Source organism: Bombus vosnesenskii, unplaced genomic scaffold (genome assembly GCF_011952255.1).
Source record: "Bombus vosnesenskii isolate JDL3184/JDL3185 unplaced genomic scaffold, Bvos_JDL3184-5_v1.1 scf7180000013264, whole genome shotgun sequence".
In the NCBI taxonomy this organism is placed as follows: Eukaryota; Metazoa; Arthropoda; class Insecta; order Hymenoptera; family Apidae; genus Bombus; species Bombus vosnesenskii.
The window spans coordinates 1,311,395-1,333,006 of record NW_022882924.1 but is presented as its reverse complement, the minus strand read 5'-3'; the positions used below and the strand labels follow the sequence as shown (position 1 = coordinate 1,333,006).

Sequence of the window (21,612 nt, the reverse complement as noted above, 5' to 3'; positions counted from 1 at the left end):
GCGTATATTTTGGGATTGAGAAACTTTTTTTTTATTTGGAAGTAACTTACAATCAATTCTCATTGGGAATTATAAGTAAATTATTCTGGCGTGGTACTATAACGTGAATAATAAATGATTATCGATGTTTGATTCTAGTTGAATCTAACATTTAAATCCAGAGGGTAATGTCTAGGATTAAAAAATTACGTAATTTTTCATTTTTAAATAATTTTTAAATTTCAATAAGCTTAGGAAACTATCGACTTGAAAAGTTGCATGTATGTATGTATGTATGTATGTTTTATAGGTTAGGTTTTTTATTACACATATACAAATCCAAGAAACATTTTTATTTAATTCGCAACACAAGCATGGATTCCAAAAGATAATTCAATAAAACTATATATATCTCAGAGATACCGCCATTTCAAAAGAGTACTAAAAACTTGTGACACATAAAATGGGCGTACAATATGTAAGGATGAGCGATTGGAAATTCATCAGTGCTTTATCAATTTTCACAGCAAGTTCTTCGAAACAGAAAATTCCATCGTCGTAAATATTGTTGGCCCTGATAAGGGCCGTTTGATTGTGAGGAGGTGAATGCGGCAAGAGAAATTAACCACCAAACCCGTAAAGAGTTCTTCCTTGACGTTTTAAGGCGTAGACTACGTCCATAGCCGTCACAGTTTTCCTCTTGGCGTGTTCAGTGTAGGTTACAGCATCTCGGATAACGTTTTCCAAGAACACCTTCAATACACCACGCGTTTCTTCGTATATCAATCCAGAAATACGCTTCACACCGCCACGACGAGCAAGACGACGGATGGCTGGCTTGGTGATACCTTGGATGTTATCACGCAAAACCTTTCTATGACGCTTTGCTCCTCCTTTTCCCAATCCTTTTCCTCCCTTACCACGGCCAGTCATTGCGTAACTCGATCAGTATCAGTGAAACAGCGACCACTAAGTGGATGCTTGATTCTCCTGGCACCGCGCTTTTATACTTACAGTTGCGCATTCCCCCTCCAGTCCGCGCTTGGCCAATCAAAAGCCGGTAGCCGATAGTTGCATCAGGTAGAAATGGGAACTTCCAAGCACGAAGCGTATTTTATATTTTATCATAACGAAGAACGTGTCGCTGTAAAAAATCATGAGTGAAATGCGTTTCCATTTGCGACATCTCATGTTATATGAATTTCGGAAAGGAAGTTCTGTAACAATCGCCACGAAAAACATATGTGCTGTTTACGGAGAAAATGCGCTCCGGGCGTCCTCCTCAGACAGACGAAGATAAAATTCGGGATCTTGTTGAAAAATCACGAAGTTTGACAGTTCAAGAGATGTCAAATGTTCTGAAAATACCTAAGACAACGATTCATACGTGTTTAAAAAAATGGGGATGGTGTCAAGCTAGAACATTTGAGTGCTTAGGCATCCTTAAACGCCTGATAAGTGATGATGAAAAGTCTTTACGAAATTTACTTTACTTTAGGATACTTTACGAAAACCCTGAACTGGAACGTAGCTGATCCCAACGAAATCAGCCACCTCAACGCTGTGCAAAACCAGGGTTACATCCACGTAAAGTTCTTTTGTGTGTATGGTGGGATTATAAAGGAATACTCTATTTTGAACTTTTATCTAATGGTGATACCATTAATTCAGACAAATATTGCACTCAGTTAGAAAAATTAAAGAAAGCACTAGCTGAAAAACGACCTGGTTTAGTGAATAGGAACGACGTTATCTTCCATCACGACAACGCTAGAACGCATGTCGCGAAAAGCGTTACAAAAGAATTGTCTGAATGTAATTATGTTTTACGATTCATTTTTATTTTTTATGACGTCGATTTTATATAATTTAAAGTACACTGAAATATTTAGAATTTATGATTTTGCTGCAATATTATATTGTAATCAGAATTTGGTTTCTCAACACGAGAATTGATTGTAATTTCAACAAATAAATAAAAAAAAAAGAATTTGGAGTAAATATTGTACTTCGGTCCCCTACAGAGAACAGAACATCTGCGTCGAACATCTGCTCCACGTCCTTTGTATGCAAAATCCGGCTTTCACTGAATTTAATGGTTACTCTTTCCTAAAAAATCACCCTTTACTTCTATCCTAACCCTGGTAATATTTTTGTCTCGAAATTAGATTTAATTTTTAACGAAACTTAAAACATTGCTTTATCGTCAATTGCAGAAATGTACCGTGTAAAAGAAGAAATATTCAGGCTTGAAATAATAAATAAAAAGTGAATAGACTGTGACTTCCGTCTGTGATCGTTGATTGTGGATTTTGTATCTTTGAACTAAACGTCATTTTGCATATTAAAACAATTGCTGAATAGCTGGAATGGATTGGAAGGATACTCTAACTCCATAATCATAAGTTTAGGCATTGAGGTTAAAATGATATTAGTTCTTATTGACTCTTATTACTTAAGGACGTAGAACGCTTCTTGAATATTTTCTATGTGGCTCTCTATCTTGTCTGCTACGTTGTCTGTAAGATTTTACTTGGTTATGGCATTTCCGCTCTGTTGTGGGAGAGGGGCTTCTTGAAGGTATGGTTTTTTGGATATAACTATTTTGATTAAGTCACACGATTTCCTTCTGTACTAGGTATTTGTACCAATCTTATATCGAGCCTTAATGGTATTATCTATTCTTAAATATTTTCAAACTTGGACTCATTTGTTGCTAAAATTTCAAATCTATCACAGCCACAACTACATTTGCCTGAATATAAAAGAAATAAAACAGGCAGAAATAGAATAGAAGCTTTGTTGTGTTGACGGTCGCGTAGTTCCCCTTCCAGTGCGACGCTCGACCAATCAAAAGCCGGCAGCCGGTAGTTGCAACACATAAAAGTGGGAACTTCCAAGCGCGGAGCGTATTCTACATTTTGTCACAACGGTGAACGTATCGCTGTATTTTCCGACTGTTTGAAAGGATGGCTCGTACCAAGCAGACTGCTCGTAAATCGACTGGTGGAAAGGCTCCACGTAAGCAATTGGCCACCAAGGCTGCTCGTAAGAGTGCACCGGCTACCGGTGGAGTGAAGAAACCTCATCGCTACAGGCCTGGAACTGTCGCTCTTCGTGAAATCCGAAGATACCAAAAGAGCACCGAACTGCTGATCAGGAAGTTACCATTCCAACGTCTGGTTCGTGAAATCGCTCAAGATTTCAAGACCGATTTGAGATTCCAGAGCTCCGCCGTCATGGCTTTGCAAGAAGCTAGCGAAGCTTACCTCGTTGGTCTTTTCGAAGATACCAACCTGTGCGCAATCCATGCTAAACGTGTTACCATTATGCCAAAAGACATTCAGTTGGCCCGCCGTATTCGAGGAGAGAGAGCCTAAACAGCCTATTTTTCTTCTATAAACAATCGGCCCTTTTTAGGGCCAAAATTCTTTTCAATATAGGAACTTTTCCAGGATACTTCCGATTTTCCACTGTACTCGTGAAATTTTTACTACTTTCTCCTTCTCTAAAAGTTTTATATTACTATCATAAGATACCATGTCGGACTTTATTATATTCTATTCATAAGTTATTGTCGTGAAAGTAGGAAATTTCATACGAATTGCTTTTAACAGAACCTCGTCTTATCTTTTCCGTTTACCGCATCAGAAGTGCGATTAGATATTAAGAGAAAAACAATAATCGATTCTGACCATGGTTGCTATAAGTTTATTATATAAGTAATATAAAGAGTAATATTGCACTTATATGTGCAGGAGCATTTAGAATTTAGTTCTTTCAATGGAATATTTCACAACTAGAATTTGGAATAGGCATATTAAGTTAATGCTGAAGTATTCTACTATTAGAATATGAAATAGGCACGGTTCCTTATAGAGAACAGAACATCTGCCCATCTGTCCGTCTTTTGTGCACGAAACAAGGCATTCATTGCATCTGTGACTACTACTCCTTGAGGGATAATTTATTACTCATCCTAAACTTTCTAAAATTTTTAAAATCACAGTTAGGTTTTAGGTCTTACCCTCTACAAGACCGTAATAAAACCTGTCTGGACCTACGGAATTCAACTATGGGGAACAGCAAGTAACTCCAACATCGAAATACTACAACGCTTCCAGTCGAAAACGCTAAGATTCTTAATAGACGCACCTTGGTATGTTACCAACGAAACCATCCATCGCGACCTCAAGATACCCACAGTCAAAGAGGAAATAGCAAAATATAGCGACAGATATAGCAAAAGAGTCAACAAACACCGAAACCCCCTAATCACTGGACTACTTGATACGACGGACCAGATTCGCAGGCTGAAGAGGCACTACCCGCTAGACCTAAACGCTAGATTCATTTAGTTATCCAAATTAAGCATATGCACTTACTTATAATACTTATAAATTATACCTATCTACAATAAGTATTAACTTATTGTAAATAAACAGCCATGTCACTGCGCCACGCCAGAAAAATTACTGAAAATTCTCAACGCGAGAATTGATTGTAATTTCAACAAATAAATAAAAAAAAAAATATCTCGCTTCGCACAACTTTAACTACCGTTCCTTCTTAAGATTCTATAAATATCTCCTAATTGGAATACTTCTCGTGCATAGTTTATTATTGACTGATTTTACGATTTTCTGTTCCTAAGCTTCACTTTCAGATGATATACTGTATCTCAAGCTGTTTTCTTTACCTTTCTCGACGTAACGTACAATTTCTAGAAACGCCAAAGACATGCTTTAAAATATACAGTATAAAATAGAGAATGTAGCCAACATATAGGTAACGATGTAGTAAACTAGATTATCGAACGATAGCACGAACGGTTCTTGAACTGAAGATGCTTTAGAATCGTAGTTTTTAAATACGAACGTAATAAGAAAAGTGAAATCTTTTAAAGTATTATAAGGAGACAGGAAAAGGTTTACAGTGTCCCTTAGAATGCTGAATACTCGCGGCCTATGCGGTCCGTACGGACGCCAGTGTCACGTAAGTTGGTACTTGGGTGGTAGTAAGAAGGCTGAGTCGTAACCCAACTACTAATTTTCCTTTATAAAACTTTATTATAAATGTTAACACTTACAAAATAACACCGAACCGGAGAATAGGGGTTGTATGAGTACAGCAACTAGAAGAGGAACAAGAACTGCCCGAGCTGGGTGAAGTCTCGGTTTATATATGTTTTGGTTTTAGGATGTTGAGGAGCTAGGTGTAGGTTATGGTGTGGAGAAGTGTCCGAAGGTCGGGGGTCGATGTGTTATCTATGATGTGGACTAAGATGTGTCATAGCTACCTGTGTAGCCGATGATGCTTCGGAGGCCAGGAGTCGAAGCCTTTATCTATGATGTGGACTAAGGTGTGTCATAGCCTTCTGTGTAGGCTATGACGATAAGGTGGTGATGTGTCCAAAGGAGTCCAAAGCTCGGGGTCGCTATCTCATGGTTGAGATGAGACTGATGTTACACCAGCCCTGACGATCGCTGTGGACGGAATATTTTTTCGCTAGACTGAACCCTGTTGATTGACTATTCAAAGCGCAAATCGTAATAAGTTATAGTAATTCTTTTGCACGAGATTAAATGATTCAAGAGCGTTATTTTTTAGTATTAATTATTTATTATAAACATTGAAATTTGCAATAAACTAGAATTTGGGTAATAAACTAGAAAACAATAAACTAGAAAACTAAATTTAGTAAATATAACACAAGTTTCAATTGTGTGTGAAAAATTTCAAAACAATTATCGATACAAACAATTACGAAACAATTATCCGACATCGCATTTTCTGCATTCGTATCGCGTGTCGCTCCTTCTCTTATTTTTCACACAAACAACACATTTTCTTCTTGATAATTGTGTTGTGCCGACACGATTAGGGCATTTTGATGGAAAATGCCTATCAATTAGACGAAATGGTAAATCCTCAGACTTTCTCTTTCCTCCTCCTACCATGCTTCTACGTTGGAAATATTTTCGTAAAATGTCTCTTATCAACGATAAATGAAATTCACTAAATTTTTGTTTCGAAGCAGTAGATTTTTGATATAAAATATATGCATTACATATAAGGAATGCATTTATATTTATCTTACACAAACGTAATAGTATTACATCTACGTAGGTGTTCAGAAAAATTGGCAAACGCATATGTGCGTCCTTAGTGCATGCCGGGCACTTACAGAAAACACATATATGTGTCCTTAGCCCACAGCGATAGCTTTCGCCAGACGCATATAAGCGTCCATAGCACTCTAAGGGTTAAAGGTCGTTTGATTTCCTGTAATTGTACTATGAGTCTTAGAAAAATAAAATGGTATGATTTGCGACCTCAGCCTTAAGGGTACATTAGATTCAACTAGAATCAAACATACTATAAACTCTGAAGTTACAGTACCACGTCAAAAGAATTTACTTATGATTCTCAATGAGAATTGATTGTAAATAGTCTACCAAAAAAAAAAAAAAAAAAAAAAAAAAGAAAAAAAAAAAAAAGTTAAGGGTATTATAAAGTATGCCATTCAGTTTCTTGAAAATGTTCTTAGACAAAAAAATTGTTTGTAATTTGTGCTTTTTATATGTAGAATAACCTCTTATTGATTGTGTTTAGCTATATTCGATCGATAGTTAGCCAAGTTCAACTACATATGACAAGCTTTCAAAGTTGACTTCTTCGTGAACGAATTGTCATATGAAAAAATATTTCCTTTTATATCATTTTATAATGGATCACCTCGTGCCCGCTTGAACATAATTTTCGAACACATCTTACATAAAAAGAGAATTTCTCTAGCTGTTTCACTCACAATATGTGTAGCAAAATTTATGGTAAAAAGTTTCTTCTAAATTATGTACTTTTACTGATTGCTTCATGGTAAGATGAAAAAAATATTAAACATTAGACGCATTCTATTGAATTATAAACACAAAAGAATTCCTTCGTAATGAAATATTTTGTGGCCCTAAAAAGGGCCATTTATAATGACGTGTATATTATTAAGCCTTCTTTTCAGTCTTCTTAGGCAACAGGACTGCTTGGATATTCGGTAAGACACCACCTTGAGCGATGGTAACACCAGAAAGCAATTTATTCAATTCTTCATCATTACGGATGGCGAGCTGAAGATGCCGTGGAATAATTCTCGTCTTCTTGTTATCACGAGCGGCATTTCCCGCCAATTCTAGTACTTCAGCCGCCAAGTATTCCATAACGGCCGCCAAGTATACAGGTGCCCCAGCACCGACGCGCTCGGCGTAATTTCCTTTACGAAGAAGCCTATGAATACGACCAACAGGGAATTGCAGGCCAGCTCTGTTCGAACGAGACTTTGCCTTTCCCTTGGCTTTTCCACCTTTGCCGCGGCCAGACATGTTTTACGTTGAACTTGGAGTAAGTATCAGAAATGCACTCCAACAGATGTGAGAGAGAAATATTCCGTTTTCTTTACAGCTCTGCCTTTATTAGGCCGACCGTTATGAACTCAAGCGGACCAATGGCGTGCGAGCTCGCACGCCATTGGTGCGCTGCTGCCGTCCCGTTTCTGGATATATAAGAAGCCAGGATCGGAGTTCGACATTCAGTCTCAAATTGTCTCAGCGAGTGTATTTGAAGTCTACAAAGCAAGTTCGAAGATGCCACCGAAGGCTAGTGGAAAAGCTGTGAAGAAAGCTGGCAAAGCTCAGAAAAATATCAGTAAGTCTGATAAGAAGAAGAAGAGGAGGAGGAAGGAAAGCTATGCCATCTACATCTATAAAGTGTTGAAGCAGGTCCATCCTGATACTGGTATTTCCAGTAAAGCCATGAGCATCATGAACAGCTTTGTTAATGATGTTTTTGAGCGTATCGCTGCCGAAGCTTCACGCTTGGCACATTACAACAAGAGATCTACCATCACGTCTCGGGAAATCCAAACTGCTGTCAGGCTTTTGTTGCCTGGTGAATTGGCTAAGCACGCCGTTTCTGAAGGCACGAAAGCTGTCACTAAGTATACCAGCTCCAAGTAAACGTTGCAGCACCCTAAAACATAATCATCGGCCCTTTTCAGGGCCAACAATTTTATAATAACGTTAAACAATTTTGTTCATAGCTGTATTATTTTGATATACCTTCCATAATAGAGTTTCGAGTCATTGTGTATATTGCAATACAACATAGAATATAGTAGCTAGCATTAATACATTTTATTTCTAAATATATTTGTTATCCAATAATTTAGTAAGGAACTATTTCACGATTGTATAGTATTTAACTTAGAATTTGTCAAATGCAAGATTGCATTCGTATTCCAGCCACACATAGCTTTAATAATGTAATGAAAACTGGGTAGAAAATATGCAGGTTATTTTTCTAATTGTTTTCCGCGGTGTTTTGCGATTGTTTGACTTGCGCAGTTCATATCTGTGAAACATTCAATGTGGCGATCAATGATGTAAATTTACTAAATATTTTACTCCTGAATACTTTTGTTTTTAAGAAAAATTAGAAAATTCCGGACAATAGTTATAAGAATATAAGAGAGTTATCAGAAATATAAAAGTACTAAATTGGCTATAATAAAAATAAATTCAATGGCAGTGTTACTAGTACAATCAGTATACTATAATCCCGAATTTTAGGTTAGAATTCTATTTTCTTACTCCCAACTATTATATGTTACTTTGATATGCTAAAAATTATAACATACATGCATATGCATGCATTTTATTTACATCCGTTAACGGGATCATTACCTATGCTGTACAAAGTTTACAGCAAAAACTTTTTGGAGTAATCATACGTAAGAATTATTTTAATGAAGAGGAAAGAGAAACGTTGATTAATTCGTTATTTAGAACAATGTTATAAATTATTAGAAAAGACTATCTTTTCTGTGCTTTAATCGCAATAGTTATCTTCGGAAGCGAAAGACCGACCATACCGAACGTGTTAAAAATATGAAAATCACATGATATTCGGAATTATTAATTTTATTACAGTTTCCTACGCAGGAAATTGTCATATTCGTAGATAATGCTAGTTGTTTATAAAAGAGACACGTGTAACAAATTTCTTAGTTAATGGATGACATTTATTTACTATTAATACTTATTTTGAAAACAACATTGATGAACCATTATAGAAATGGCTTCCGTATAGATGGAGTCACAGACGTTTGGCAATACGAAATTTGATTGGCTCACCTAAGAAAAGACTATTTCTGAGGGAAGAATATAGCAACGAAATATTTTTAAATAATATATATTGCTTAAGAAATTATACGATAGATATATATTATTTAACCTATATTACTAGTACACTTGCAGTTACGCGTTATTTGTTTTTCAAAATTTTGGCAACCAAAGTAGAAATTTCTTACACCAGATGTCATAACATACAACCTTTCGCGTGCCCTCCATACTTAAATTTTTTGATGAACGGGCAAACTGATGTACAGAAAGATAATGCATAAATAATAAGAAATAATAACACTTAAATATTCAACACTGTTATTACTGTTATTTAACGCATGAATAAATACTCACGTTAGGGTTGTATTATCTTTTCCCAAACGATAGAATGCAGAAAATTCTTCATGAAATGCAATAAACGAATCAATGATGACGTGTCTTGTCGTTTATATGTCTCCCTCAAGTTCTGACTCCGATCATAAACTTTCTTATCATGTTTTATAAATAAAATACTTTTGAAAACACCTTTATTGTTGTTCTGGGTTGTTTGTTAACGCAATAACATTCGTTAATGTTCAAAGTAAAACATATTATGATAAATTGTAGCTGACATACTCATATTTTTCTCAGTAATATATTAGCAGTTGAAAGCATAGAACAATGGATACCATATGAATATCACGTAGTTACTATTCGCTTTTTTAACGTGATGTTAATTGTCAAAAAATCGTTAAGCTTATGCAAAAGAACTTCAAGATTTTTGTATTCTGTGTAATGTACTATGTATAGTATCCTGTGATAAAGCAAGAGACAAGACTTGCTAAGTATGTTTAAAATACATATATATATATATGTATTTTATATATATATGTATGCATAGAGTATACTTGAATAAATATTAATCGAACTATTACATAAGTAGAAACATTTTTATAGCAGATATATTATATAGAATATACAACATGAAACAATAATACTTATGCTTTTCTATAGGAAAAAAATGTTATTCCATGTAGAACCGTTACGTTTTCGTATAAAATTGTGACTAAATTTTTCAGATGAAACTTAATTTGTAGTAAAATGAATTATAAATGCAAAGTAAACGATTTCATGAAAATATTTTGATATTAATATTTGCAACTCACATATTGAATGGTAGATTCCTTATACACGCTATCACGATCCTCATCAAGGAAAGAATACAAAATAAAACAGGTTAAATAAAGGCAAATGTCGTGAATCCTCATTTGAGGATACTAAAAGTATGAAAGATACAATAAAAATTCATTCTAGGCATATAAACCGAATATTTCACACATCCATGGGAATTGATATTAATCCAACGATAGAACATTCGCGGTTCACGTTGTACATCACTAAGCGATCGAATATCAAGCAAGTTTTTTAACGATCCATTACAGGTAGGATAAAAATAATTGAATATAAATTAGCAGCAGTCCTTTTTTTATGATTTTCTATATAAGTATTATGCCAATTTTCATGTAAATGTTTAGATTTTTAACTTTTTCTATACGATGTCCTATCGCACCGAAAAGACGGACTTCGTCGAACGGCGCAATATTTCAGTTGAACAAGTAAATACAGCCGAAAATTAATAAACAAATAAAACTACAAACACGTAGCTATATATTCGCGCAACTATTGTTCATTAACATGCATATAATATGGAGAAACAAAGGTTGAAAGTGAAGGTATATTTACCGCTTCTTCGCTGTCACGGAATCGCGGCATCCGACATATTGGGTGAGACTCTCTCCATGGTCCGCGCTTAAGAAAGAACACGCGCTGCCATGAAAGCTAACTATCATACCAAGAGCAGCATTGTTGGTTTAGATACCTTCAGGCACTTTGTATAACAATTTAGTTTGTGTTGAAGTATTTCCACAAAAATGGAAGACAAAGCGAACTCTAACAGTACCGCAGTTGAGGCTGCCGAGAATCCATCTGCGCCAGCGAAGAAGTCGTCGAAAAGTAAGTCGAAATCGCAACGTGAAAAAGCGTCTCATCCGCCAACTTCGGAAATGGTCAACGCTGCCATTAAAGAGTTGAAGGATCGTAAAGGATCGTCTCTCCAAGCTATCAAAAAATACATTGCCTCCACTTACAAAGTCGACGGAGAGAAATTTGCTCCGTTCATTAAGAGGTACTTGAAATCTGCTGTGACATCTGGAACTGTCGTCCAAACAAAAGGCAAAGGAGCGTCTGGATCTTTCAAGTTGTCTACTGGAAAAAGTGAAACTTCTAAGACCAAGAAGGTTCCTCATCCAGCCAAGAAGGCAGCACCAAAAAAGGTACAATCTGTCGAGAAGAAGACCGTCTCGAAGAAAACTGCTCCTGCTAAGAAGCCGGCATCGCCCAAAAAAGCTGCAGTTGAAAAGAAACCGGCACCAGCGAAGAAGAGTGCATCCAAGGTAGCCGTTGCAAAACCAAAAGCTGCTAGCGAAGCCAAGAGCATGTCGAAAGCTAAGAAGACCGCCAAAGCACCAGCGGCCAAGACTAAAACACCTAAACCCAAGAAAGCAGCTGCACCAAAAGCAGTTAAATCCCCAGCAAAGAAATAATTATTTTCAAACTACGTTGCCCTTCAAATCCAAATGGCCCTTTTCAGGGCCACTAAATATTTTTTACAAGGAACAATCACCGTTTTCTATCCATTAGAAACAAAATACCCATAAATTCAAATCGAGGTTTTTATCACAGTTAAAAACAATTTTATTTTGTTTATTGGTTTAAATACGAGAAAGAAGTACATAACGGTATGTGTTCATTGATATATATTGATTCTTGAAAACATTATTGAAATTTCGTATACTTAATATTTCACGAACTTCTATAGACACAACTTATAGACGTAACCATAAGTTTAGACCTTTGTCCAGAAGTACAAAAAAGGCAGTGAGTTTTAAACCATTATGTTTCCAACCATGCTGTATGATTGGTCAAGGTACTAGGGAATCTAACAGGGAAGCGCTGCTGCATAACCTCTCTACCCTACGCTATCGACCAATTCCCGCCAAAACAGCAGACGTGGACACACCATGTGCATATTAAGGTAGAAGCCAGCAGGTTCTTTCATCAAAAATAACACGGAACTAATCACTAGATTATATTACCCTAGGACGTTAAGCCTTTGTCCATGGACAATGACATTTATAACAATCGAACATTTTAAAAATTTTCTAATCACGATCATTTAATGTTAGATACTTATAAGACACAGAAAAGTTCTTTTTATATATAAATGATTCACGCTATTTATTACACTATCTAATCCTTAAACATGATTCGGATAAGACTGATGTCTGTATTTTTTTCAGACAAATACAATCAACATGGTGAACGAGTGAAATGTAACTGCACTCTGAAGCGATGCATTATCTTATCTAGATTATGCTACAAAGAATAGTAAAAGTGGATGTTTTAGATTTATACAAATATTATTTCATTTGTATAATTTTAGTCTTTTTACTGCATTTCAATGAGGCAAATATAAACGTATTTTCCAAAAATAAATATTTATCAGTGACTTATGTAGATTCTGTCTCTATTTTTTAGTTTTTAATATACATTTAATATACATTTAATATACATTTTTTAATATACAGTTGTAGAAGTCGAAAGCTAATTCATAACTTTATAACCTATAATTGCATATTAGACATGAATAATATACTGATCATTCTTTTTATATTTATTGATTATAAAAAATCTGAATGCATTTTGGATGATATGAACAGGGAATGCTTGTCATATCGTCAAACCTAGAAGCTCTCACACGATTTGTGAGTAAAAGAGACTTCTTCCGACTATATAATGAGTATAGCATAAAACACGTATTGCATTTACAACTTAACATTCGAGTCATTCGTAAATGAATCACATACTGAATATAGAGTATTTAGGTTCGATTATTTACGTTGTATATTAATTATTATCACAAAACTTTTCTTTAATTATGAAATGGAAATCGCATTTTGTGAGGTTATTTGAATACCATGGACTTTTCTTATAATTTATAATATATATGTTTTTGCTACCGTCATGGGTTTCATAAGTAATGCAGAATACGGTGCTACCTTCTCTCAATCTCCTTCTCTTCCTCAATCCTTCTCTTGGTTTATTTAGTCTAATGCAGTGATATCTCAAGTCAAGACCTTATCGCGAACATTCTTTAAGAAGAGCCTTATCTTTTGTATTTTTTTTATAAATATTTTTTGATTATAATCTAACTTTCTTGTGATGTTAAGTAGTGGAGCTAATGTTTAGGAATTGGAATGGGCATTTACATTGTCTTCGATAATGTACTAAAATTGAAGGTCTATAAGTAAAAAAAAGCATTCTACAGATATATTTTGGAATTGAACTTAGGAATTTAATTCTTCGATATTTTCCTTATATGTTCATTTCACAGTTTGATGTCGTTTAGGTTATATAATTGAAGTTTGGTTAGCCTGCCTATACATTAAATTTTTTTCTACTATCATATCCCTTACCAATCACAAACTGTATCAAATATGATGACTCATACTTAATCCTGGCCTATATCATAAAAACCAGTCCTTATTTCTGAGAACAAGTACTTACATATTGCTATCTGTTCAAAACTTTCTAGTTTAAAAACGGTTTCAAATGGCTAGCTAAATATCGAAGCAGACTCATCGAAAAACATCAAGGAATATCAATACAAATAGTCTTTTTACAGATTACAAAACATTTTCAAACGTAAGTACCTCGTAACTGTTCATAATACAAATTGAAATCGATATAATATATTAAGTATTTCTGAGCCTAACATCATAATCTCAGACAAAAAACAAGCCATGGAAGTGATGCAAAGCAAAACTCAGTGTTTTTATTCATTTTATTTCATCTGAATTCGTAAAAATTTCAAGAATCTATAAAAAGGACTAAAGGTTATGTTAGATAGAGAAGGTATAGACAAACATCGACGGAGGGACACGTTACCTAACGCAAAAGGGGGCAGCTGCCCGACAGATGTTCCCCACTCTGTCGTGGGAAAAAGTAGCATGTCCGCCTAAAAGATTTAGTGGAAAATTTCATTAAATAATAAATATTCATAAGTCCGGAATCTTAATTTTAGAAAAAGCAGAATTAAACACCCGAATTATAGAAATCTTAAGCCACGTGTATATTTTATACCGTTAGTTTTAAGAATAACGGGTCAAAGTATCGGGAATTGTATGTAGACCTTTTTCACGACGCAATAAAATAATGATTATCTTAAGATCGCAGTCGAAAACCTGAAGTTCCTATATTGAAGAGAATTTTGGCCCTAAAAAGGGCCGATTGTTTATAGAAGAAGAAAAATAGGCTGTTTAGGCTCTCTCTCCTCGAATACGGCGGGCCAACTGAATGTCTTTTGGCATAATGGTAACACGTTTAGCATGGATTGCGCACAGGTTGGTATCTTCGAAAAGACCAACGAGGTAAGCTTCGCTAGCTTCTTGCAAAGCCATGACGGCGGAGCTCTGGAATCTCAAATCGGTCTTGAAATCTTGAGCGATTTCACGAACCAGACGTTGGAATGGTAACTTCCTGATCAGCAGTTCGGTGCTCTTTTGGTATCTTCGGATTTCACGAAGAGCGACAGTTCCAGGCCTGTAGCGATGAGGTTTCTTCACTCCACCGGTAGCCGGTGCACTCTTACGAGCAGCCTTGGTGGCCAATTGCTTACGTGGAGCCTTTCCACCAGTCGATTTACGAGCAGTCTGCTTGGTACGAGCCATCCTTTCAAACAGTCGGAAAATACAGCGATACGTTCACCGTTGTGACAAAATGTAGAATACGTTCCGCGCTTGGAAGTTCCCACTTTTATGTGTTGCAACTACCGGCTGCCGGCTTTTGATTGGTCGAGCGTCGCACTGGAAGGGGAACTACGCGACCGTCAACACAACAAAGCTTCTATTCTATTTCTGCCTGTTTTATTTCTTTTATATTCAGGCAAATGTAGTTGTGGCTGTGATAGATTTGAAATTTTAGCAACAAATGAGTCCAAGTTTGAAAATATTTAAGAATAGATAATACCATTAAGGCTCGATATAAGATTGGTACAAATACCTAGTACAAAAGGAAATCGTGTGACTTAATCAAAATAGTTATATCCAAAAAACCATATCTTCAAGAAGCCCCTCTCACACAACAGAGCGGAAATGCCATAACCAAGTAAGATCTTACAGACAACGTAGCAGACAAGATGGAGAGCCACATAGAAAATATTCAAGAAGCGTTCTACGTCCTTAAGTAATAAGAGTCAATAAGAACTAATATCATTTTAACCTCAATGCCTAAACTTATGATTATGGAGTTAGAGTATCCTTCCAATCCATTCCAGCTATTCAGCAATTGTTTTAATATGCAAAATGACGTTTAGTTCAAAGATACAAAATCCACAATCAACGATCACAGACGGAAGTCACAGTCTATTCACTTTTTATTTATTATTTCAAGCCTGAATATTTCTTCTTTTACACGGCACATTTCTGCAATTGACGATAAAGCAATGTTTTAAGTTTCGTTAAAAATTAAATCTAATTTCGAGACAAAAATATTACCAGGGTTAGGATAGAAGTAAAGGGTGATTTTTTAGGAAAGAGTAACCATTAAATTCAGTGAAAGCCGGATTTTGCATACAAAGGACGTGGAGCAGATGTTCGACGCAGATGTTCTGTTCTCTGTAGGGGACCGAAGTACAATATTTACTCCAAATTCTGATTACAATATAATATTGCAGCAAAATCATAAATTCTAAATATTTCAGTGTACTTTAAATTATATAAAATCGACGTCATAAAAAATAAAAATGAATCGTAAAACATAATTGATCTAAACTACCTGAATTTAGATTTTTAAACAGAAATTTTAAATTACTTATTACTATATTATTACATTCTATATCATCCATCCGATTTACATATTTATTACGTCAATAAGCACTATTGATCTCTTTTTTTAAGAAATTTAATCACACTTCTAATATGATAAATGAGAGAGATAGGGGGAGATATCTATTGGGAGTTTGGAAACATTCATATAAAATTTTCTACTTTCACGACAATAATTTTGAATAAAACATAATAAAGATTTAGATTGTATTTTATTTTTCTTCTTTTTTTTATTTGGTAGACTATTTACAATCAATTCTCGTTGAGAACGATTGTATTTTATGGCAGCAATAGAATAATAATTTTACGAGTCGAAAACTTGAAAAGAATTTTGGCCTTAAAAAAGGCTGATTGTTTATGGAAAAGAATCAGGTGAGTTATTTAGGCAACATTTTTGGGGTGACACCGCCCTCATTACCTGGCCTTGTTCAACAGATTTAGGAATCCAGTTTGGCGTAGGTGGTGGCGTTCTAGTGACACTGTTTTCAAATACTTTTACAAGTCTCTTGCTGGCGGTATGAGAAGAAGAATTGTAGCGTTTAGGGCTCGCAAGATCAAGGAGAAAATGGAGAACGCTTCAGTTTAGTGTAATATTTTCTAGCCAGTATTACATAAAATCAAAACTTCGAAAACGTTGATTCTTCCGCTGCGTAATCTGCGCGCCAGCATTCTTTTACCGAAACTATTTACCGATGTTCATAGCTGTGCGGTGGACTCTCCCTCAGGAATCTCTCAATCATCAGTAAGTTAACTGATGATCCGGGAAACCTATGGGTCTTCTTTCAATCATTATGACGTGCCTACTGGGTTCATTTCCCCTCGTATCGTTGCTCAGCACTTCAGCGAGTTGAATCATAAAAAAAGCTGCTGGCTTTGACACTGTCCCGTGAAACTTCTTGACGCATGTTTTTCACCAGATGATATTGTATGTGTACTATATTTACCGAGCCTCTCTAAGGAGGGTGTATTTTTCAACCAGTTGGGATGCCACGACGGTCATTCCGATCCCGAAGCCAAGTAAAGATAGACTCCTTCCTGGTAATTACAGGCCTATCAATTACAGTCTTTTGTCTGCCTTATTGGTCCCTGCCCTGTCGTAATCCTCATGGATCATGTGAGTGCGTATTCTCTGATGTCTCCATTCTAGAGTTTCATCATTTTAGACTGGTCACTTTACAACAAACCAACAAATTGATGAGAAGTTTAATTCTAAAAATTGAATTCACATTCAATATAATATATGCGGCTTTTAACCGAAGTAGCTCCCCTCTGTATGCGATGCTGTTACCAGAACAAGGCCTTTGATTGGCCAAGCGCGGACTGGAGGGGGATTGCGCAACTGTAAGTATAAAAGCGCGGTGCCAGGAGAATCAGGCATCCACTTAGTGGTCGCTGTTTCACTGGTACTGATCGAGTTGCACAATGACTGGTCGTGGTAAGGGAGGAAAAGGATTGGGAAAAGGAGGAGCAAAGCGTCATAGAAAGGTTTTGCGTGATAACATCCAAGGTATCACCAAGCCAGCCATCCGTCGTCTTGCTCGTCGTGGTGGTGTGAAGCGTATTTCTGGACTGATTTACGAAGAAACGCGTGGTGTATTGAAGGTGTTCTTGGAAAACGTTATCCGAGACGCCGTAACCTATACTGAACACGCCAAGAGGAAAACTGTGACGGCCATGGATGTAGTCTACGCCTTGAAACGTCAAGGAAGAACTCTTTACGGTTTTGGTGGTTAATTTCCCTTGCTGCGCCCTTCTACGAACAAACGGCCCTTTTCAGGGCCAACAAAATTTTCAACGATGGAATTTTCTGTTTCAAAGAACCGTGTAAATCGATAAAGTAATCATGAAAGGCAAGACCCATCATATAAATCTATGTTTACACCAAGGTTTACACCAAGTTTTAGATGTCTTATCAACCCTTCATGGAGTTGTCTTTTTAGATATCAAATGCTTGTTCCTTTGTCTGAAGTTATACATAATGCATAGTGAAAACGGTTGAATGAGGTTATAAAGTTGAATATTGTAGTTATTTCAAAAGACTAATCAGGTTTTATAGAGAAATACGAATCCCGAATCATGTTAAAATCCATGCAATGTCAATTCCGAATTGTGTCCTTTATAATACATTGAAAAAGGTTTTTGCGTTATCTAGTTTAAAAACTGTAGTAGGTTCTAGAACAACGTAATTTTAGGAACCTTTCTAATAATCTAATAATCTTATAATATAATTTACTATAGAATAGATATATAATAAAATTTCATATATTAAATAATTTTATATATTTTATATACCAAATATTTATATATTTATAAATTAATGCCAATTCACAAATGTTCTTTATGAGATTCAAAGTACATGTAAAATATGTGCAAAGAATGTGGTTTTGATTGGTTGTTTTTGATAGATTCTATACAATTGTCAGTGTCACGTATACAAATAAACATACAAAGGCGTGTCGGTGAGCGATACGAGCAATACTTCCCGCGGTTCCATCCTTTGTCCCTATGCTTTTCCGAGAGACTTTTTTATGTCTTTATTTATATGTTCATCAGTTTGTGTCATTTAATATATATGTACTTTAATTTACGATCTCATTATACTACACAGAATTACTTAGGTAAGTATAAATATTTATAAATAAAGTATTCTTATAATTTTATACCCTACGCGTCCAACCAATCAGAATATTTGTTCTTAAATTTTAGGTTAGTTCAAAGATTCCCATTTATGTGTTATGTCCCGCTTATATTCCCATTATTCTTTATCAAGATTTTATATAAATTTATGACTATGTGTGTATAAATTATATGTATAAATTTGTAACTAACAATGCAAAATGAGAAAGCTACAATCATTTGAATATCGATATCTCGATACAAGTCGATTTGAACGAAAAGAAATGTTATCGATTGTTGTTTTCTATCTTGGATATGTTCGTGTTTGAATCATTTTAAGTATGCAGTGTTGCTTGCTTGACAGTTAATAGGTGCTAATAAGTTCTAGCTATTATTACATTTATTCTGGTATATAATTTCTGTTTAACCCACATAGAACATCATACCTTAGAAACGTAATTTCGTACACTTTTTGTGTAATGTAGATTATATTTAAATCATTTTACGAGGTTAAGAAACCATATAGTATTATTAATTTTGTATTGTTTTCTACAGCTTTTGCGTATAATAAGTAATTGTCTAAAATGTCAGATGACGAAGATTTGGTTTATGTTAAGAAGCAAAAGACTGTTCATTATGGATCCCTCGAAGAAGCGGAGCGTGCTAGATTGGTTGCTGTGGCTGAATCTTCCGAGGAAGAAAAGACTACCACAAATTTGGGAGATAATGCCAGTGCTACAGCTACTTTGGGAAACATTCATATATCAAATGAATATATGGAACTTGAAGATGAGATGTCTAAAGATAGACAAGCTCTCTTAGAAGAATTTGAACGTAGAAAGAAAGCTCGTCAAATCAACGTGTCCACTGATGATTCCGAAGTAAAGAAAAATTTGAGACAATTGGATGAGCCTATTTGTCTCTTTGGTGAAGGACCTGCAGATAGGAGAACAAGACTGAGGGAATTATTGGCTAATTTGGGTGAAGATGCAATTAAAAAGAAACACGAAGAGGAGGAGAAACCATCCCATCCAATTGAGAGAGACACAGAAACAACATGGTATCACGAAGGGCCAGACTCACTTCAAATAGCACGTTCTTGGATTGCTAGTGAGCCTAAAATATACTGTTTCTAGTCTTTTTGTCTTTTATTGTTTATCTGTGTGATATTTTTATTTATTCAATAGCGTATTCATTGCCCAGAGCAAAGGCGAGATTGGGTAAGGCAAGGCAGGATTTGGAGTTGCCAACAGCTACGCGTACAGCACGCCGTCAAGAGCTTCTGAAAAAGTTACAAGCTTTGACAATTTACTGTTCTCAAATTGGAGATACGAGGCCAATTTCTTTCTGTCAGTTCAGTCCAAATTCCAAATTGCTCGCTACAGCTTCATGGTCAGGCTTGTGTAAAATATGGTCTGTACCTGACTGTACTTTGTTAAGAACACTTAAGGGACACACTTGTAATGTTGGCTGCATTGTTTTTCATCCAAAAGCTACTATTACTGAAGAGGTGGTAGGAGAAAAATCTGGACAGACTTGTGTGTTAGCATCTTGCGCTTCGGATGGTATATTTATTGTACCAAAATTTTATGATATACATGGTAAATACTATTCTAATATTCACTGTGTATATAGGAACAGTAAAGTTGTGGAGTGGTGGATCTGGGGAGGAACCCTTAGCTGAAGTCGAAGGTCATGAACCGCACAGAGTTTCAAGGCTAGCATTTCATCCGTCTGGTAGATTTCTTGGGACATGTTGCTATGATGCATCTTGGAGACTTTGGGACTTGGAACAGCAAGCGGAAGTCTTACATCAGGAAGGTCATGCCAGAGCTGTGCATTGTATTAGGTAACATACCTAAAATTGTATATATTTTCAATGACAAAAAACAGCGTGTTCAAAACAATGTTGGTCTATAGTTTTCAGGGTGACGGTAGTGTAAGCGCCACAGGAGGTCATGACTCTTTCGGTCGAGTGTGGGACCTTCGCACAGGACGGTGCATTATGTTTATGGAAGGTCATTTGAAATCTATCTTTGGTATCGATTTCTCCCCGAATGGATTTCACATAGCAACAGCGAGCGAAGATAATACTTCTAAGATATGGGATTTACGAAAGAGATCCTGCGTGTATACGATACCTGCGCACACAAATTTACTATCAGACGTGAAATACCAAAGGATAGAAGGACAATACCTAGTCACAGCATCGTACGACAATACTGCGAAAATATGGTCAAATAAAACCTGGCAACCACTTAAAACGTTACCAGGTCACGATGGTAAAGTTATGTCGGTCGATATTTCTTCCGATCATAAATTCATCGGGACTAGTTCGTACGATCGAACGTTCAAATTGTGGGCTCCAGAAAACATGTAAAAAGACTTGATGGAATAAAGAATAATTTAGAAACAAACGAATTAAGGAAGACTACTTTATCGCCGCATACAGGAAGACTTCATTTTTGTACTATAAGAGAAGTAATAAACATATATTTTTATTATTTGTTCCTCAAGTAGTATCATATTATAATCACATTTAGAAAGTATTATTATAGTGGTCATCTAAATCAGTCTAAATCTAAAGTGTAATCTTACAAAATATTTACTGCTGACAACAGAATGCAAATTTATAGGTTCTTCAACTACTCGTAAAGTTATTCTTGTAATTATTTAAATTGGACTTTGTACTTAGTTTGATGTGCGATTGTAGTTTTACGTCATTGTCGATAAACATAATCATACGCAATTACTGAAAGATATTTCTCCTTATTTATGTCGAACGTTATATTCGAGAACGATTTTGTTTTACATGTTTTTATCGATTGAAATGTTTAAATTTCGGAAGTTGAAGAATTCTTAATTGGTGTCTTACGATTATTAATGGTTGAGGTAACTTAAAACGAATAAATGCAAGTTTA

At 35.6% G+C, this 21,612-nt stretch overlaps 8 protein-coding genes across 11 annotated transcripts; 5 read left to right on the top strand and 3 right to left on the bottom strand.

The window, feature by feature from the left end:
* Window positions 1–317: 317 nt before the first annotated feature.
* On the bottom strand, window positions 318–973 carry LOC117236733 (histone H4). The gene has a single exon (XM_033499933.1). The coding sequence runs from the start codon at window positions 910–912 to the stop codon at window positions 601–603; it is 312 nt and encodes a 103-aa protein (XP_033355824.1). The 5' UTR covers window positions 913–973; the 3' UTR covers window positions 318–600.
* A 1,916-nt stretch (window positions 974–2,889) lies between these two features.
* LOC117236709 (histone H3) lies at window positions 2,890–3,407 on the top strand. Its single transcript, XM_033499900.1, has one exon. The coding sequence runs from the start codon at window positions 2,949–2,951 to the stop codon at window positions 3,357–3,359; it is 411 nt and encodes a 136-aa protein (XP_033355791.1). The 5' UTR covers window positions 2,890–2,948; the 3' UTR covers window positions 3,360–3,407.
* Window positions 3,408–6,959: 3,552 nt separating this feature from the next.
* On the bottom strand, window positions 6,960–7,415 carry LOC117236715 (histone H2A-like). The gene has a single exon (XM_033499911.1). It carries the CDS (start codon window positions 7,353–7,355, stop codon window positions 6,981–6,983), a length of 375 nt encoding a protein of 124 aa, XP_033355802.1. The 5' UTR covers window positions 7,356–7,415; the 3' UTR covers window positions 6,960–6,980.
* Window positions 7,416–7,572: 157 nt separating this feature from the next.
* Window positions 7,573–8,442, top strand: LOC117236724 (histone H2B). The gene has a single exon (XM_033499920.1). It carries the CDS (start codon window positions 7,617–7,619, stop codon window positions 7,986–7,988), a length of 372 nt encoding a protein of 123 aa, XP_033355811.1. The 5' UTR covers window positions 7,573–7,616; the 3' UTR covers window positions 7,989–8,442.
* A 2,522-nt stretch (window positions 8,443–10,964) lies between these two features.
* Window positions 10,965–12,225, top strand: LOC117236701 (late histone H1-like). The gene is made up of 2 exons (XM_033499869.1): window positions 10,965–11,929; window positions 12,010–12,225. Exon 1 carries the CDS (start codon window positions 11,063–11,065, stop codon window positions 11,732–11,734), a length of 672 nt encoding a protein of 223 aa, XP_033355760.1. The 5' UTR covers window positions 10,965–11,062; the 3' UTR covers window positions 11,735–11,929; window positions 12,010–12,225.
* Window positions 12,226–14,420: 2,195 nt separating this feature from the next.
* LOC117236707 (histone H3) lies at window positions 14,421–14,964 on the bottom strand. The gene has a single exon (XM_033499884.1). The coding sequence runs from the start codon at window positions 14,918–14,920 to the stop codon at window positions 14,510–14,512; it is 411 nt and encodes a 136-aa protein (XP_033355775.1). The 5' UTR covers window positions 14,921–14,964; the 3' UTR covers window positions 14,421–14,509.
* A 2,470-nt stretch (window positions 14,965–17,434) lies between these two features.
* LOC117236738 (histone H4) lies at window positions 17,435–18,112 on the top strand. The gene has a single exon (XM_033499946.1). The coding sequence runs from the start codon at window positions 17,498–17,500 to the stop codon at window positions 17,807–17,809; it is 312 nt and encodes a 103-aa protein (XP_033355837.1). The 5' UTR covers window positions 17,435–17,497; the 3' UTR covers window positions 17,810–18,112.
* A 476-nt stretch (window positions 18,113–18,588) lies between these two features.
* LOC117236335 (U4/U6 small nuclear ribonucleoprotein Prp4) lies at window positions 18,589–21,195 on the top strand. 4 transcript variants are annotated; one of them, XM_033499188.1, is made up of 5 exons: window positions 18,589–18,693; window positions 19,247–19,801; window positions 19,879–20,256; window positions 20,327–20,540; window positions 20,612–21,195. In XM_033499188.1, the coding sequence occupies exons 2-5, from the start codon at window positions 19,276–19,278 to the stop codon at window positions 21,069–21,071; spliced, it is 1,578 nt and encodes a 525-aa protein (XP_033355079.1). In that variant the 5' UTR covers window positions 18,589–18,693; window positions 19,247–19,275; the 3' UTR covers window positions 21,072–21,195. The 4 variants fall into 4 exon arrangements, with proteins under 4 accessions (XP_033355079.1, XP_033355089.1, XP_033355071.1 ...); XM_033499198.1 differs by lacking the exon at window positions 18,589–18,693 and adding an exon at window positions 19,007–19,099; XM_033499180.1 differs by lacking the exon at window positions 18,589–18,693 and adding an exon at window positions 19,007–19,146.
* The last annotated feature ends 417 nt before the right edge of the window (window positions 21,196–21,612 follow it).